The sequence below is a fragment of the Anguilla rostrata genome, chromosome 8 (assembly GCF_018555375.3).
Source record: "Anguilla rostrata isolate EN2019 chromosome 8, ASM1855537v3, whole genome shotgun sequence".
In the NCBI taxonomy this organism is placed as follows: Eukaryota; Metazoa; Chordata; class Actinopteri; order Anguilliformes; family Anguillidae; genus Anguilla; species Anguilla rostrata.
The window spans coordinates 20,119,323-20,136,154 of NC_057940.1; the positions used below are offsets into that span (position 1 = coordinate 20,119,323).

The 16,832-nt window shown below is 39.9% G+C and overlaps 1 protein-coding gene across 2 annotated transcripts in view; it reads left to right on the plus strand.

The window, feature by feature from the left end:
* pth1r (parathyroid hormone 1 receptor) overlaps window positions 1-16,365 on the plus strand; it is a 103,480-nt gene extending 87,115 nt beyond the window's left edge. For both annotated transcript variants that reach the window (XM_064346933.1, XM_064346934.1), the window contains exons 8-13: window positions 6,096-6,156; window positions 8,163-8,229; window positions 8,592-8,686; window positions 11,901-12,042; window positions 13,019-13,060; window positions 13,531-16,365. In XM_064346933.1, coding sequence (XP_064203003.1) covers window positions 6,096-6,156; window positions 8,163-8,229; window positions 8,592-8,686; window positions 11,901-12,042; window positions 13,019-13,060; window positions 13,531-13,893 — 770 coding nt within the window. In that variant the 3' untranslated portion in view covers window positions 13,894-16,365. The remainder of the gene's footprint in view (window positions 1-6,095; window positions 6,157-8,162; window positions 8,230-8,591; window positions 8,687-11,900; window positions 12,043-13,018; window positions 13,061-13,530) is intronic.
* The last annotated feature ends 467 nt before the right edge of the window (window positions 16,366-16,832 follow it).

A 16,832-nucleotide genomic window follows, 5' to 3' on the forward strand; every position in this document is an offset into this window, starting at 1 on the left:
TCATGTGAAAATTGTAGTTCATGAGAAATTTCACATGATTTCAGTGTTTTCGCATGTGGAAATTTTCATTCACATGTGAAAAAAGCCAATCACATGTTAAAATTTCCAGTTCACATGTTTCATTTTCTTCTGACGTGAAATTCTGATGTTAACATGTGAGAAGTCAAATTTCATGTGATTTTTTCATAAGGGCAATCATGTGGTTGACCACATTTTGACTTGCAAGAAAGTTGTATGTACCCCTACATAGTATAGGAAAAGAGACATACATACATACAAAAAAGTCTATGAGCAGAAAGACAAACAGAATGCGTACACATGCACACACTCAAATACACACAAATACATACCAAATATTAATAATATCAAAATACAATAATAGAGGCTTACTGATAGAGTTCTGTTGCAACCAAATTTATTTCAATTATTATTACTTCTTTCCTTTTCTTTCTTTCTTTACAATGTTCCTGCTGCTGATGTTGCTGCTGCATTGTTTAATTCATAAAGTCTGTCCTGTGTGCATGTGCGTGTGTGTGTGTGCATGTGTTTGTGCGTGCGTGCGTACGTGTGTGTGTGTGTGTGTGTGCATGTATGTACGTATGTATGTCTCACCATACAGACACCATTTCTGAATCTTCCTGTTAATCAATTTAATATGTAAATTTTACTCACACAGGTTATTGTCTCCCATGCTGTTCTGTCTATCCCTGACAGGTGGAAGCAAAATTAGGCACCTGTGCATCCATTTTTAGGCAAATTTGAAATTATGTCTCCAGCCTTTTGTGCGCTGACAGCCGACTTTGTATTCATTTAATTTCGAATTGGCCAAAACACTGTCCTGCATATTAATAAGCATCATTGAGCCCGACTTTTGGAGCCTGGCTGAAAACAACTGGTAAAAATCAATATGGCATTCTTCAGATGCCCTCTTTAAGTAAAAAACAAAAAAACTATGTCAGTCCCCAAAGTGTCTGTTAATTTATTTGAATCAAGGAACCTGTAGAGAATCATTGTTCATTTATAGACAGCTCAATGGTTTTCTGGGTCGTAGAGTTGTGTATCACAATTTTTGGCAAGCTGTCTAATACTATCATTAAGAACACAATAGTTCAGGGTTCGTACGGTCATGAAAAACCTGGAAAAGTCATTGAAATTTAAAATGCAATTTCCAGGCCCTGGAAAAGTTATGGAAAATAATATTTTTTGAAAAGTTTTGGAGAAGTAATGGAAATATAGCTAAAGTTGCATCAAATATAATTACTAATTAATCCAATCATAAAAATAGTATGTATAGTAATAAAACGTAAATTGGCACGTAACCTTCGTGGTATTTTGGTGGTGTGAGAAGTTAATTCGGTCCGGCTCAGTCTGTTTACAGGCACGCCTCTGCTGATGTAGCAGTTAGTAAACGTAGGCCCTACTGTGCCGACAATATGCCAGGGAAGTGCAGCTTCAATAATATATCAGGGCTCGAAATTAACTTTTTTACTTGGTAGCACTGGTGCTCCCAACTTCAAAAACTTAGGAACAGCCACCGAAATGTAAGGAGCACCAACAATATATGCAATAGATTTTTTATTGATAAAAAACATTACATTACATTACATTACAGGCATTTGGCAGACGCTCTTATCCAGAGCGACGTACAACAAAGTGTATAACCATAACCAGGAACAAGTATGACGAAACCCCTAGAGAGAAGTACCGGTCCAAGTACAGGGAACAACCGCATAGTTCAACCTGGACCCTGGTGGTTAAACTGATTAACACTAACAACGAGAACGGCAACAACGCAATCTATGGAAAAATAAAATAAATAAAGATACAAGTAGTCGTTAAGACTGGCGCATCAACTAAGTCACCTATTAAACAGCTGCCTAGTTACAACCCTAAGTTTAGTCATTTACAGGGGGGGAAGGGATGGGGAGAGGTGCAGCCTGAAGAGGTGGGTCTTCAGTCGTCGTTTGAAATGGGTCACAGTCTCAGCTGTTCTGACCTCCACAGGGAGGTCATTCCACCATCGTGGGGCCAGAACAGAGAGGAGACGTGTTCTGGAAGTGCAGGTGCGAAGAGGGGGAGGTGCTAGGCGTCCTGAGGTAGCAGAACGGAGGGATCTGGCTGGCATGTAGGGTTTGAATATCTTTTGAAGGTATGCTGGGGCTGATCCCTTGACTGCCTGGTATGCTAGAACCAATGTTTTGAATTTGATGCGAGCTATAACAGGCAGCCAGTGGAGGGTAGTGAGCAGGGGAGTTACGTGGGAGTGTCTGGGTAGGTTGAAGACCAGACGAGCCGCAGCATTCTGAATGAGCTGCAGGGGTCTGGTGGCAGATGCCGGTAGTCCAGCCAGAAGAGAGTTGCAGTAGTCCAGGCGGGATAGAACCATTGCTTGGACCAGGAGCTGGGTTGAGTAGGTGGTGAGAAAGGGGCGGATTCTGCGGATGTTGTATAGGAAAAATCTGCATGCCCGGGTTACTGCTGCAATGTTGTTGGAGAGGGACAGCCTGTTGTCCATCATCACTCCGAGATTCTTGGCGCAGGGTGATGATGTCACTACGGTGTCCCCTAAGGAAATGGAAAAGTCGAGGAGGGGAGAGGATAGAGCAGGAATAAAGATTAGCTCCGTCTTTCCCGGGTTGAGCTTCAGGTGGTGATTGTCCATCCAGCTCTGTATGTCCCTCAGGCAAGCGGAGATGCGGGCGGGGACCTGTGTGTCCGATGGGGAGAAGGAGAGAAAGAGTTGCGTGTCGTCGGCATAGGAATGATAGGACAAGCCATGGGCAGATATTACAGGGCCAAGGGATCTGGTGTACATGGAGAAGAGAAGGGGACCAAGGACTGAGCCCTGGGGAACTCCGGTGGTGAGGGGACGGGGTGGTGATACCTTACCCGCCCAGGCAACCTGGAAGGAGCGGTCAGAGAGGTAGGACTCAATCCAGTCAAGGACTGTGCCGCGGATCCCTGTTGCTGCCAGGGAGGACAGGAGGGTAGAGTGGTCCACAGTGTCAAATGCAGCGGAGAGGTCTAGGAGAATCAGGACAGAGGAGAGGGAGGCTGCTCGTGCGGCATGGAGTGACTCACTGACCGAGAGGAGTGCAGTCTCAGTCGAGTGGCCAGGCCTGAAGCCAGACTGGTGGGGATCAAGCAGGTTGTTCTCAGAGAAATAAGCAGAGAGCTGGTTAGAAAACGACAATATAACAGTACGGTTTACAAGTAACAGTTAAACTGTCACGCATAAAATGTGTCGACTCTTCAAGGAATTGCGTGTTATGCATTCAAACGACAAAGCGCTTCTCGTCACATTAATACCGCTAATTAAATCAACCGCCAGTAAACTGCATCGGAGAAATTAGCTGTTCCAACCGGGTCGCTACACAAAACGTCCGCTTCAAGTTTTCAGCTTTCGATAACGCTAATAAATTGAACATAAACTTTTGTCTTCAGGTAACATTAGTTAACGCGTTAGCTCTCTGTGTCGCGTGACAGTGGAGTGCAGCGAAAGGGAGTGATTGAAGGCTAATATTAACCAATTTAAAATCAGCATTAAAGGTAAGAATGTCAAGCTCGCGATTGGTTAGAAGGGTCACCGTCAGCTCACAAGGGACATGCTGAGTGTACTAACTAGCGAATGTACAGAGAAAGAGACGTTCGACTGGGGAAAAAAAAAGGTCGCACCAGAACAATTATTTGCACTCGCACAAATGCTCCCAATTATATTTTGAGGTCGCACAGAGTAAATTTCGGGAGCATATGCGACCAAATTGGTCGCAATTTCGAGCCCTGTTTGAGACATAACAAAAATGTTAAACTATGCGAATATATTTATTTATTTATTGACCTTTCAGCATTATTACAGGTTCATAAAGACAGTTGTCATTAAAAACACGGAATTATTTTGCCGTTACAATAAAACATCAATACTAAGTAGACAAAAAATGGTAAATATTGCAATTATCTAAGTTGAGATCTAATTTCGTATCCAAAATGTAAATTTAAAATCCACTGTCATTTAGGAGTCTGCACATATAGGGGATTGGTGATCTCCTGTATCTCTCAGTTCGACATCTTGGGATGGCCAGTTTGTTTGAGTTCCTTGTCTGACGACCTGTGACCTCCTCCCTGAGGGGGGGTAGCCAGTCACTGAAGTTGGACTTTAGCAGCTTTCTGGCAAAGCCAAGACACAGTTGAGTGCGTCTCTCTGATAGTGTGCACAATCCGAGAGTGCAGAGAGCCTCTGGGTACCCTGAGTACCTCTGGCCAAGTATGATTTTACAAGCCCGTTTCTGCGTGCTTTCCAGCCTTTTAGCCTGGTCTGTAGTCAGGGAACTGTGCCAGACGGGGACTGCATACTCCAGCACCGGGAGTACGTAGCCTGTGTAGATGGAAACCAGTTCTGGGTCTCGGACACCAAATTTCTTCAGGCGACGCAGAGCAAAAAGCTTCCGGTCCACCTGACTGTCCCAACGCAAATTACTCTGGATGGTGACCTGGTCAATGGAGAGAGTCGGCAGGGCGGGTGGATGCCTCATGTGGGTGACATGTAAAACTTTACATTTCTTTGGGTTGAGTTTCATTGTGCTCCTCTACCCAGATATCAAGACCATTCAGGGTCTGTTGGACGGTACAGGGTAGTTGGAGCTGTTACAATAAATAATTCTAAATCGTCCCGCTGAGATAAAGTCATTTGTTTTGGTCATGGAAATTCAGTTAAAGGTTGTGGAGAAGTCATGGAGAAGTCATTGAAAATCATTGGTGAAAACGTGTATGAACCCTGATAGTTCCTCAGGGCTGTGTTCTAATGGCTATATATAAATTACTTTTGGAGTTCAAGTAGTTTGAGCTGCCACCATGACTCTGCTTTTTCTCGGTTTAAATAAACCAAAAAAAATTTGAAAGGTATGCGGTCTGTCTGCTTTCCTTTTGAATAAATAAATGAATAAAAGAGCTGCCCTGCGATAGATTGGCAACCTGTCCAGGGTGTATTCCTGCCTCTCGCCCAATGCATGCTGGGATAGGCTTCAGCACCCCCCACGACCCTCCTCAGGATAAGCGGGTATAGATAATGGATGGATGGATCTAATTTCATTGGTTCTGAACTAGGATCCAGAAGAAATACTATTCATCACCTGTGTTTGCAGTTAACATTTTGTAGCTTCTGTACTTTCAGGAAAAACTTCATTGATATTATTCTAAGTGTGTGAAAAATAATCAAGGCTCTATTTTAGCAAGCTTAGCACATGGTCTAAAGCGCAATGCGCAAGTGCATTTAGGGCATGGCCAGATCAACTTTTTCTAGTTTAACAGCTAGTTTTGCTTGCGCAAAGTAAGGCGCTAGGTTCAAAAGGGCTGAACTTAGCGGTTTAAATAAAATAATAGGTGTGTGTTGGGTGCAACTTGATAAACCAATCTGAGTGTCATCTTCCCTTCCCTTTAAAGCCACCTGCATTTGCTTCATGGCATATTGCTAATATAATGGCGGACTTAGCAAAACATCGAATAGACAGATTTACCTCTGATGAAGAAGACCTCCATTAAAATTCTCAAAATTAATTGTGTAATGTGGTGCAAATTTGCTTTCGTTTCTGATTTTTTAAAAGTTTATTTTTCTTAATTGGACTATTAGTTTTCCTTAAAATAATTTTATTAATTTTATTGAGTAACAGACAGCCATCCTTCATGCTGCAAATGCCACTGAAAAAGACTGAAAAAGTACCTTTCTGTGTCATCATGGTACTCAGTCTCAGTTGGAGCATGACTGTTTCTCTCACTGAACTGGTTGATTTAATAAGCACTTTACACAAGATGGTTTGTAAAAAATAGTTACAGTTTGCAACAACAAAATGTCTTTTCTCCAGCTGTGCATCAGCTGGAAAATTTTAATTGCTGTTCGATTGGTTTAAAGAGAAATGTCTTCTTTATTCTTGCTCTGGAGTGCCACAGAAGCTTCTGCTTTGGCTTAATTTCCTTTACTAACGTTTGCAATCATGTCTATTGGCAGCTGGGAATTCTGTCAAATTTGCGCACCTGTTCATGAAAACTATCTCCATGACAACAGTGCAATTTGACCCTCACCCTTCTGATGTTCTGTTTTTCAGGGGTTCCAGCTGTATTTGTGACGGTGTGGGCAAGCGTCAGAGCCACTCTGGCGGATACAGAGTGAGTAACCAAGAGCTCATCATCAGCATTTCTCGAGAGAAATGAACACTGTATTGCTCCAGAGAAATTGAAATAGCCACGGCACATAGTGTCCTTACTCAAGGACAAACCGAGAGTCAGGAAAGCTATTATCTACCATGTAGTATGTCATTTATAATCAAGAAAGCGTAAGGCCATAAGTACTCATAGGTGGTTTAAGTACATATTTTAGTGCATGGTTATATAATGCTGCACCTGAACTACGGAGCCCCGCAGATTTTTAAAAAATGTATGCTCATAAAGCTATAAGTCGTGCGCACAATATATAAATGGTGCTCATGAATGAATGTAAATTGTGCACAGGAAATATAAGTCGTGCTCACAACTTAATGTAAATCGTGTGCATGGGTGGATCTGGGTGCCGGAGCACCTGCCCCTTTTGCCCCAAGTATCTGATATGTTCTTTTGATCGGATAAAAAAATAATATTCCTATTATTATTGTTGCAATGCTGTCATTAAATTTCATTAATTCATTTTGGTCAAATCTACCCTGTCCTGTAACTGACTGCTGTAAAACAGTTTTTCTAGGTTGGCGTGCCCTTTTCTCACTTGGCACTTGCCCTCCTTGCCTCTTGGCACTTGCCCCTCAAAGGTCTCTGCACGGCCATACACACAGATGCATTTGACACTGGGCAAGCAATTGTGTGCATGGTTTATATTTTGTGAGCACGATTATAAGTCAGGAGCACGATTTATATCTTGTGCGCGCAAATTACATTAATTTGCGAGCACAAATTATATCTTGTAAAGAAATTTTATTCATGTCACCTGCCGGGCTCCAAAAGTAAGATAATGACACTCACCGGAATTCAGTGAGTAGGCAATGTTCAGAACTATTTGATATAATCTATTTCATGCAGAAAAGAAAGTGGAGTTTAGCTAAAACAAAGAATTGCAGTATTTATATGAGCGAGGCCTGTGGTTTTTTCAGTCATCTTTCAATGACCGGAAAAAAAACATGGTATATGGTCAGGACATGTGGTGAGTTGCATTCCTGTCTAAATAATGACCTCAACCATGGGTCAATCAAGAACTATTGCAGGATGAGAACCTACTGACCTTGTGGGCCTCCGGGATAAAAGTCCCATTATGACCGCTGATTTAAGTGGTTGCTGAGACATGCAGTTTGGAACCTGCAGCAGTGAATTCTCCAAGTGTGTCTCTGTTGTTCAACCTTTAACATCTCAGCTTAAATGTCCCCAAGTGCGTATTTATATATATATATATGGAGCTCACTGTTTGTGTGTATATATGTATGTACAGATTTTACAGTGATTTAGTAGCCCATTATGGCCTTTTGTTATGAATAAGCACAAGGTCCATACATTGACTTTCAATGAGTTCAGACAGACTCTGATTCCCAGAGGTAGCGGCTTGTTGCGAGATGTGCATCAAAGCAAACACAGACTCATGTACTAAAGCATGGACTGTCACACCTCAGTGAACCAACTCACGATAACCATGTTTTTATGGGGACACAAATACACAGATTCAGTTTACACTCAAATGTAATTGAATGTGCTTAAAATAGAATACATAGTATAGAGAGTCTGAACAAAAAGTGCAAATTTCATTTCATGACCGATGATTGTAGAAAACATATGATGTAGATGATGTAGCCCGGTTACAAATGAACATATTTGAATGTTATTCAGGAAAACAACACTGTACTGTGGCACTTGAGCAAGGTGCTTAACCTGAATTCCTTCAGTAAATATTCAGAATGGCGAATGGAATGGCAAATATCGGAATGGTTAATGCATGTAAATACTGTTTGTTGTCCTGGATAAGGCTGTCTGCTAAGCAAATTGTAATGTTTCATTGTTTGATTCGTCAACACATCTCATCAAATGTTGTGACACAATTGACTACCAGTCATAAGATCTGGCCAAATCTTGGAATTGAGCATGGTAGGTGATTAATTTTATACACATGGCTCATAAATGTGGGATTCGTTTCTTTACAGATGTTGGGACCTCAGTGCAGGAAACCTTAAATGGATTGTCCAAGTTCCAATTTTGGCTGCAATAGTGGTGAGTGTGAAGGCTCAGAAGGTTCTAGAAAACAATACAAAGTTGTATATTGTAAAATGAAATTTACTATATCTATGTGAGTCATAGTTTTTGTGCAATACATATGGAAACCAGAATCTAAAATGTATTTATTTTATTTATTGCATTATTGTTGTTCTGGAAATGGGTTATTTACATATTTGCACTTATGATGAAAACCTGTATGTGAAAAGCATTTGAATTCCATGAACTGGCTCATTGTCAATTCTGTTATTATTATTTGGACCTTGCCATAGGCAGCGTGGAGCAATTCATCACCATGAAAGTCAAATAGAACAAATAAAGCAAGCTGATCTTTTTTCTGTTTGTTTTCACTTTCCCAGGTGAATTTTGTATTGTTCTTGAATATAATCAGAGTTCTGGCAACAAAGTTGAGAGAGACGAATGCAGGCAGGTGTGACACCAGGCAACAGTACAGGTAGGAGGTTTTGACTAGTTTTCTTATTTTCATTCTTCACTGGAAAGAAAATGAAACTGCTACATGCACCCTTTCCTGGTCCAAACTCCATTCATGTTTTTTATTTAATTTTAATTTTAATTTTAATTTTAACTATCTTACTTTCTTTGTTCATGTAAAACAGCACACACCTGGCAATACGCAGGTCCAGTGATCCATCTGTGGCCAGCGTTGGCTTTATAGGGGGCTCAAATGACTAGATTGAGGTATCTAGATGCTATGAGGATTTGTGGATCTGTGAAGAAAGATCCCTGAGAATAAGCCCGCCTGTAGTCCAGATGATGTTTATCATGCTAGATGAAAGCTACTCTATCCCCGCTCTGCTCAATTTAGAGTTATGGTTGATGTCATTCATATATTATCAAAAAGATTTCAATCCTCAAGTTATTAGTGTAGTTTGTACATATACACAAGGTTTACCTGAATATGCAAAGTATTTGAGAGGTATGGTAGGCAGTGTTATGAGTTAAATATATTTTGAGAGTGAATTTAAATGAACAGCATTTTCACAAATATCATAGTTTAGCTTTTCAGTAGATGTTTTCTTTTTATTTATCACAGTCTCCACTTAAAGTAGAAATGTTTGTGCATAGCTGTGTGGGCAGCACAGGTATTTCAATTTGAGCAGTCGTCCACATTTATAAATAATATAGTATGCATGTGCATTCACCCAAGTCTCTTCTGTTTTGACATGAATGGATGGCACTACCTCTCAGACACCTCCTCCATCTACACTTCCCCCACTCCACCATTCACCTGTTCAGTCCACTTCCTTTGTCCTCTAGATGCACTTATCTGCACTCTCTGGAGTCTCAAAGGGCCCATCCAGTATTTTATAAAGTGCTTCAAAATCATCACCTCCAAAGACAGCGGGTCAGAAATCATTCTGGTGAAAAACTTCAACAGCCAGAATGTACTCTTTCTCCCTCCACATCCATTAAAACTTTCTTGACTTCTCATAGTTCTCATTCAGTGTCGTTTAGCAATCTTTTTGGGGTACAAAGTTTTAAAAAATAAACTTTATATTTTTTGTCTTACACTTCTGAATAAGATAGCCAGGGTTTCCCCCAGAAAAGTTGTTAGGCCCGGTGGCAAGTATCTTTTGACAGGGCCCGGTGCGGGCCAGCGACAGACTGATAGTAGCATTAAGGTAGGGCCCTATAGTTTCTGTGATAACAGAATCACAGACGCAATCGCAGAATTGAGTATTTAAAAAAGCTTTAACACAGATTCCATAGGACCCTACATTAAGTCAGAGCTAAAAGCTGACTGCAGATTTGAAAATATGACTACATAATGTGAATGTTCTTATAAATAAGTCATTTATTCAACACACATTTTAAAAAAATCAACAACTATTTACAGCATAGCAGTCTTACAAAGAATCTAACAACAATGTACAGTCTTGGAATGCTGTGTTTTCAACAACAACAAAAAAAATTAAATTAAATTAAAATAAAATAAAATAAATAATATCGAAGTTTTTGCACTCTACAAGAAACTTGAAAAAAGTCCTGATTGTCTACTGATTCTTACAGCCTTGGAATGCTGGGCACATTTCAACAACAACAAAAGAAATTAAATTAAAATAAATAATATCAAGGTTTTTGCACTCTACAAAAAACTTGTATTCAAGTCCTGATTGGCTACTGAATCTTTCAACAAGCCTTGGTATGCTGGGCACATTAAACATCTAAAAAACTGTCTAAAGTTTTGTGGCTTTTACAGTAGGCTACCTTTCCTCCTTGACATTATCCCTAAATGGCATCAAGGAAGTATCTGTGTTACTGACTGTTTGGCTAGCTAGCTAAGTTAGCTACATGACCACGTTGTCATGAATTTTTTCCCGACCGTGAAAACTGCCTGAATTGTTTACACTTTAGACAGATGTGGCTCCTGAGTAAATCTATCGTTGTTTCCGCCGCAGCACTTTAGATACAAGCAATATTGAAAAAATCCTGAAATTTCTTCTTATCGTGAAGAATGCCTGACCGGCCTCAACCGTAGCGTTTTTTTCCCAAAGATGGTATTTCTAGATATAGCCTAATTTTGCCGCTGTGTTAACACATTTCTACGGTTGCTGATCAGGCACTCTTCACCGTCAAAAGTGCTGGGACGGAAACACCGACGGATTTACTCTGTAGCCACATCTGTCCAAAATGTAAACAAGTCAGGCAGTTTTCGGGAAAATTTTTATGACAACATTGTCGTGCACATCAATGTCATCAAGCTAACGTTATTAATAAACAAGTGAAGTCGTTATTTCGTTGGCGATTAATAAGTCATGTAATGTTACAATATATCGAACGTTACATTCATGCTACTAGTTTAACGTTACCTACACACTGCTTAAGAAGTTAATATAAAAAGAATGTACTTACCGACGAGATGGAATGATAACGCAGTTTGTAACGAGGTTAGTTAGCCTACTAAATAAGAAATGGTGGCTTGCTAGGTAACGTTAGCTTGTGATAGTTCAAAGCGTCAAGTGTTGAATGCAGAGACTGTAAAAAGGTTGAATGTCACTGTACGCACAATGAGGGTGAAGAACACTGATCTCAGACCTGCTGTTTTCCTTTTGCGTTCACATTTTAACCAACAGATGTCGCTGGTGAGCTTTTCAACCAGGCTGCCCCACTGTAACTGTAAAATACATTTTAAAATTTGTTTAAAAAAATTTCCCCGATTCTTAGGCCCGGCGGGGGATCAACTTAGGCCCGGCGGGCCGCCGGGCTTGCAGTACACTGGCGGAAACCCTGATGGCTATTCAGATAGCTCTGAAATTAGATAGCTGTTAGATGAAGTTTGTTTTTCTTCACCTTACAATTAAATGTTAATTATTTTTTATTTTTTTATTTTATTTTTGGCAGCAGCTGAAATTGAATTCATACAGTCATAATGAATATAATATTTGCACAGATGTGGCAATATATGGCCATTAAATAGAGTAAATAAATAAGGTTGTCACACATAATTTTTTTATGATAATTCAGGGACACTATTTCAATATTGACAGTATTGCAATATCATCCCTCTGTTCAGAATGATAATTACAAATCTGACAAACTAATCTCATACAGACCTTTTTCGTAATTTTCCACACTAGAATAATAGCATTGAAGTTTCTCAGGGCCTAAGAAGCCTTCAGCATTTGTATTGTCTGTTGTCCCTACAGGAAGCTGTTGAAGTCCACGCTGGTCCTCATGCCTCTTTTTGGAGTCCATTACATTGTTTTCATGGCCATGCCTTACACAGAAGTCACAGGGGTCCCCTGGCAGATACAGATGCACTACGAGATGCTCTTTAATTCATTCCAGGTACTCAGTAGAACTCATTTAACAGTGTGGGGGTAGGCAACCGTGGTCCTGGAGTGCCAGTGCCATTTCTGGTTTTTCCACCTCAGCTTGATTTTGAACAGTTATTAAGAGTCTGAATGTTCCTGAATATTCAGAGCCTGACTGGTGAAACGCTGAGCAGAAGGTCACCTGCTTTACACCTCAGAATGAATCCTCTTATGCAGTTAGAAGTTTGGATGGAGCAAAAACCAGGAACATCCCTGGCACTCCAGAACCGGGGTTGCCTCCCCATGCACCTGAGAATCTAATCCAGTGCAGTGACCATAAATACCATTGGGCACCACTGCATATTATTGCTTTTATTTATAAGTGATTCTTAACAAGATTATATGTAATGTAACCATTAAAATATCATTCCAAAATATATTTTGTATGATTAATACATACCTAGAAATGTTTGTAAATGTATTATTGAAAATACCAGGTTGGGCCAGAAAAAAAAGAAAGAAAAAAAACCTGGCACAAATGTGCTGTTGATTTGAATCTGCTCCAGTGCTTTAAATGATTTAGTAAATGATTAATTGAAAATGAATTAATTAATACATACACACACACACAGATACACTAATAGCAAAATAGCCTCCAAACCCATGTAATGAAATATACCTGGTCATGGCTAGCTTGTTGCCATACTACCCATTGCTGTACTGCACATGTGCAAGAAAGATGGTGCCATGTCACATGACACTGACAAGGACAAGTCTTCCTTGTCAAACTTCAGACAACACACAAAAATACAATACCACCCCCCCAATGGTTCTGTCAAAGGTTGACAACAAAGCAGTGTTAATCAGGAGGCTTACTGCTTTGCATTGCAAATAAATTAGCAGCCTAATCCTCAGTGATGCACCAAGACAATATCACATTAGCTGTAATCTTGCATGCAATAATAGCTGTCCAAGTACCATGTATATAATGATGTGCTTCTCTCTTGTAGGGATTCTTTGTGGCAATAATATATTGCTTCTGTAATGGTGAGGTAAGTGCACACTTTCCTTTGATGCCTTTCAGTTTTACTTTAGTGAAGTTTCAATTGGCATAATCATTAATCTTCTCCACAATACATACCATACACCCACGGAACATCTCATTGCACTTAACGAAATGGAACATTTGCCACCTCTTTGTGTCACACAAAGCTAATAAACGTAATTGCCTCGAGTAAGACTGAATCTATAGCATTAAAGTGGCCACTGATGGTTATTACAGGGAGAGCAGTAATGTGGATGAAATTGCAGAGTGAAAGTAACAATGATTGCTTATCATGCATGGTCCTAGTTTTTAAGATTATTTATTTATTTATTTGATACAGTGTGTACTGAAAATAACATCAATATTTTTCAAGCTCATATATATATATATTCACCTATTTTGAATCCTTGTTGTTAAGTATGTTGTGTTAACTTTTTCTAGTGTCGATTTAGATTTTTTTTTCTGTTGCCATTTCAGGTCCAGGCGGAAATTAAAAAATCCTGGAGCCGGAGGACACTGGCCTTGGACTTTAAGAGGAAGGCGAGGAGCGGCAGCAACACGTACAGCTACGGCCCCATGGTCTCGCACACCAGCGTGACCAACGTGACGGCGAGGGGCCCCTTGGCCCTGCACCTCACCACCCGGCTGGGGCCCGTGTCCATAAACGGCCACCGCAACCTCCCGGGCTACGTGAAGAATGGCTCTGTCTCGGAGAACTCCATCCCTTCCACGGGACAGGAGGCACACATCCCCGAGGAGGACCACCCGAACGGGGCCGGGCCCGCCGAAGAGGAAAAGCCTGCGCCCCTGGTGGAGGAGGAGAGGGAGACGGTCATGTGACCTCCCGAGCCTCAGTTTTAACATTGATGGCTGTTGAACTGGTTGAAATAAACATGAAAGGGAGGGAGAGTACTTTTTTTCTCAGGACGATGTACAAAGACACAACAACACTATAACAAATCTGACATCTCTGAAGCACGATCTGAAGCTGGATATTGTGAATCAGAGAGGTAGAAAGCATTCCGTTAGGGGATACTGTGTGGGCAATCACACGTAAGCGCAGTTGTGGATCACAGGTGTCTCTGGGGTTCCACCAGTAACACGAGGAGCTATCAGGTCAAAAACAAACATAAAAACGAACAGGTAGCCTGTGATGTGGCACTTCTTACACGCTCCTATTCATCTTTTCTGCTTACTTTATTGTGTTGTAATGGCTTTGATTCTGTAATGGCTGTAAAAAATATTTTAACTCCTATCATTTCAATGCTTACCCCATGGTGTGGGTATTTTATGTGAAATCTGTCATGTTTGACATATTCTGGAATGCAGCTAGGTAACGCTTACCAGGCCTGGAAGACCACAATTCATTCTTGTCCCTCTCAGGCCTAAAATGAATGAAAAACATTTGTAAAAAAACACACAAAGCACCACTGTTTGCATGTTTTTTTTAAATTGTGGTTATTGATTGGGAGTGATCCAGTGCATGGCTGGATTCGGTGTAGATGGATTTTCTCTCACTGTTGGGCCGAAGGGAAAAGGCTACTAATAGTTTGGGGACTGTCCGAGAGGTGGAAGACAGACCACTGCCGTCTGTCACCTTTGAGTGACAGTTACAGTGACAAATAATCTTTCTGTGTTTAATGTCGTTGGATGCTTGCATTCAATTGGCTTCTGCTTCTGCACAGTGGTTCTGACTCATTTCTCCGCAGACTTAATCTCAGAGCTTGGACAGGAGTTTTGACTCAAGTGCCCATTTGAAAAGGACTTTGAGATGGAAGGATAGCAACAAAGCTCACGTCACTGTCAACTGAGGAAGTGCCCAAGTATGGAGAACAGTGCTATTACCTGTAGGATGGTTTGCCATGTAAGACACTGTCAGGTGCTGACATGCATTTTTATACAGGAATATTTTTTTCAGGGCTGTTTGGAAGAGAATTTTTTTAATTTAGTCATTTGCAGCAGGGGTAAGAAGTTCTTGGCCAAAGAGGGTTCGAAGCTTAAGAAAACATCTCATTTTAAAACTTGGTTCAGATGATTATATTGACCGTGTGCATTCCATTTCTATTACATTACAGTTATAAACACAGATGAAAATATAGTATTTGAAACTTGTGGTCAGTATTAGATTTATGTTGCACTAAATGTATTACAGATTTGTGTCTGTGGCTAGTAAGTACAAAGGATGCATGTGACACCTGAAGTCTATTGAAAATAAAACATGTCTGCATTGCCAGGTAGCTAGTCAAGCATCCCTTAAAAACCTCTGGATTATAAAACTAGTGCTTGAGCCTTTTAAATGCTGAGGCATGTATGAGCAAGTCAGACCATTAGTCAACAATTATAATTCCAAACAAATAATGAGAGTCACTACAGTTACACTACATTGTAAACATATTAAAACAATAAATAAACAAATAATATCTAAATAGAAGGAATGGCACACGTATTTAGTGTACGGTCCAGTGTTATGCTGCTTTTCTTGTATATATGTTAAATACTTTCCATTAAATAGAAGTCACAATGTTTACAAGTTCCATCTAGTTGTGATTCACATGTTGAGGTACAAGTGTGGTGGTGTACAATTACGAAGACTGGAAAGTAATGTGGAAGATTAAAAATGTATGTTATATCTTTTTAACACGGTCACAAAATGTCATTTGTAAAGGTGCTTTGGTGGTATTATACATGGTAAATTAATGTCTTAATAATGTTGGATTATGTTGTATATTAAGAGTAGCTATTCATTTTAAATGTTTTTTGGATAATTTGTCAATGAAACGTGAACAAAATAAACACAGGTTTTAAAGAATATTCAAAACACTCATTTGCATTTGCAATATATGTATGATAAGTATATGGTTTATTTCTCATTTCAGTAATTCAGAGAGAAATTGTCACATTTTAAAGAGCTTAATAACCATGTGGAAATATTAATCCCTATATTGATAAAGGTTTCCCTATACATTATGCATCTAACTATAATGTATTTATAATGTATTATTGAACTCAATTGCTGATGTAAGAAATATCTAGAACTTGTCTCAGTTGGTGTGAACAAAATAATCCTGGCCAAAATCAATTTTAGTCTGCTGCAATGGGTTTCCCAATACTGTTTGGTGTCTGCTCAAGTGGAAACAATTAGCAAAATTACTGGAACTATAAAGAGGCAATTTAAACAAAGAACACATTTAATATTTTCAATATGAGCATATTTAAGCACTTTAACACCCCCCTCATATGTACTATTGATTGTATCGTGTATACTGATTGTGGATGTATTCAGTCAGTAAAATATCATGGAGATTCTACTGATGTGATTTTGTTGTTGAGTCTTTTTTAAATATTTCTATTGTTGTTATAAAAAGCCACGAAAGCTATGAGTGGCAGAAGTACAGAGCTGCAAACCTGTGGTCTCTCAGAGCAGACTGATGGGGAACTGGGCATCACAAACCCTGTAATGTGTAGGGTCACTTTGCACTGTCAGTGGAGAATTCATCACTTCATTCAAAACTACAATTAGTTTTGGTTTTTTGTCACTGAGTTATTTCATACATTGTGATAGCTCCACCCAAGTAATGGTTCATGAAGCTTGACTATACTACTACTATACTGCATGCTGCTGTAGTATCACTACAGGGGTTCCCAGGGTTACAAAAACAGGGTAATCAGAACATTCAGGCTAATAATGGTTATGACCACAGCAAGATGTATCCGCGTTTTCACTATAACAGGGTTATCGAGATTCAGATGTACAATGTATTTATTTTATTCATAGCCGG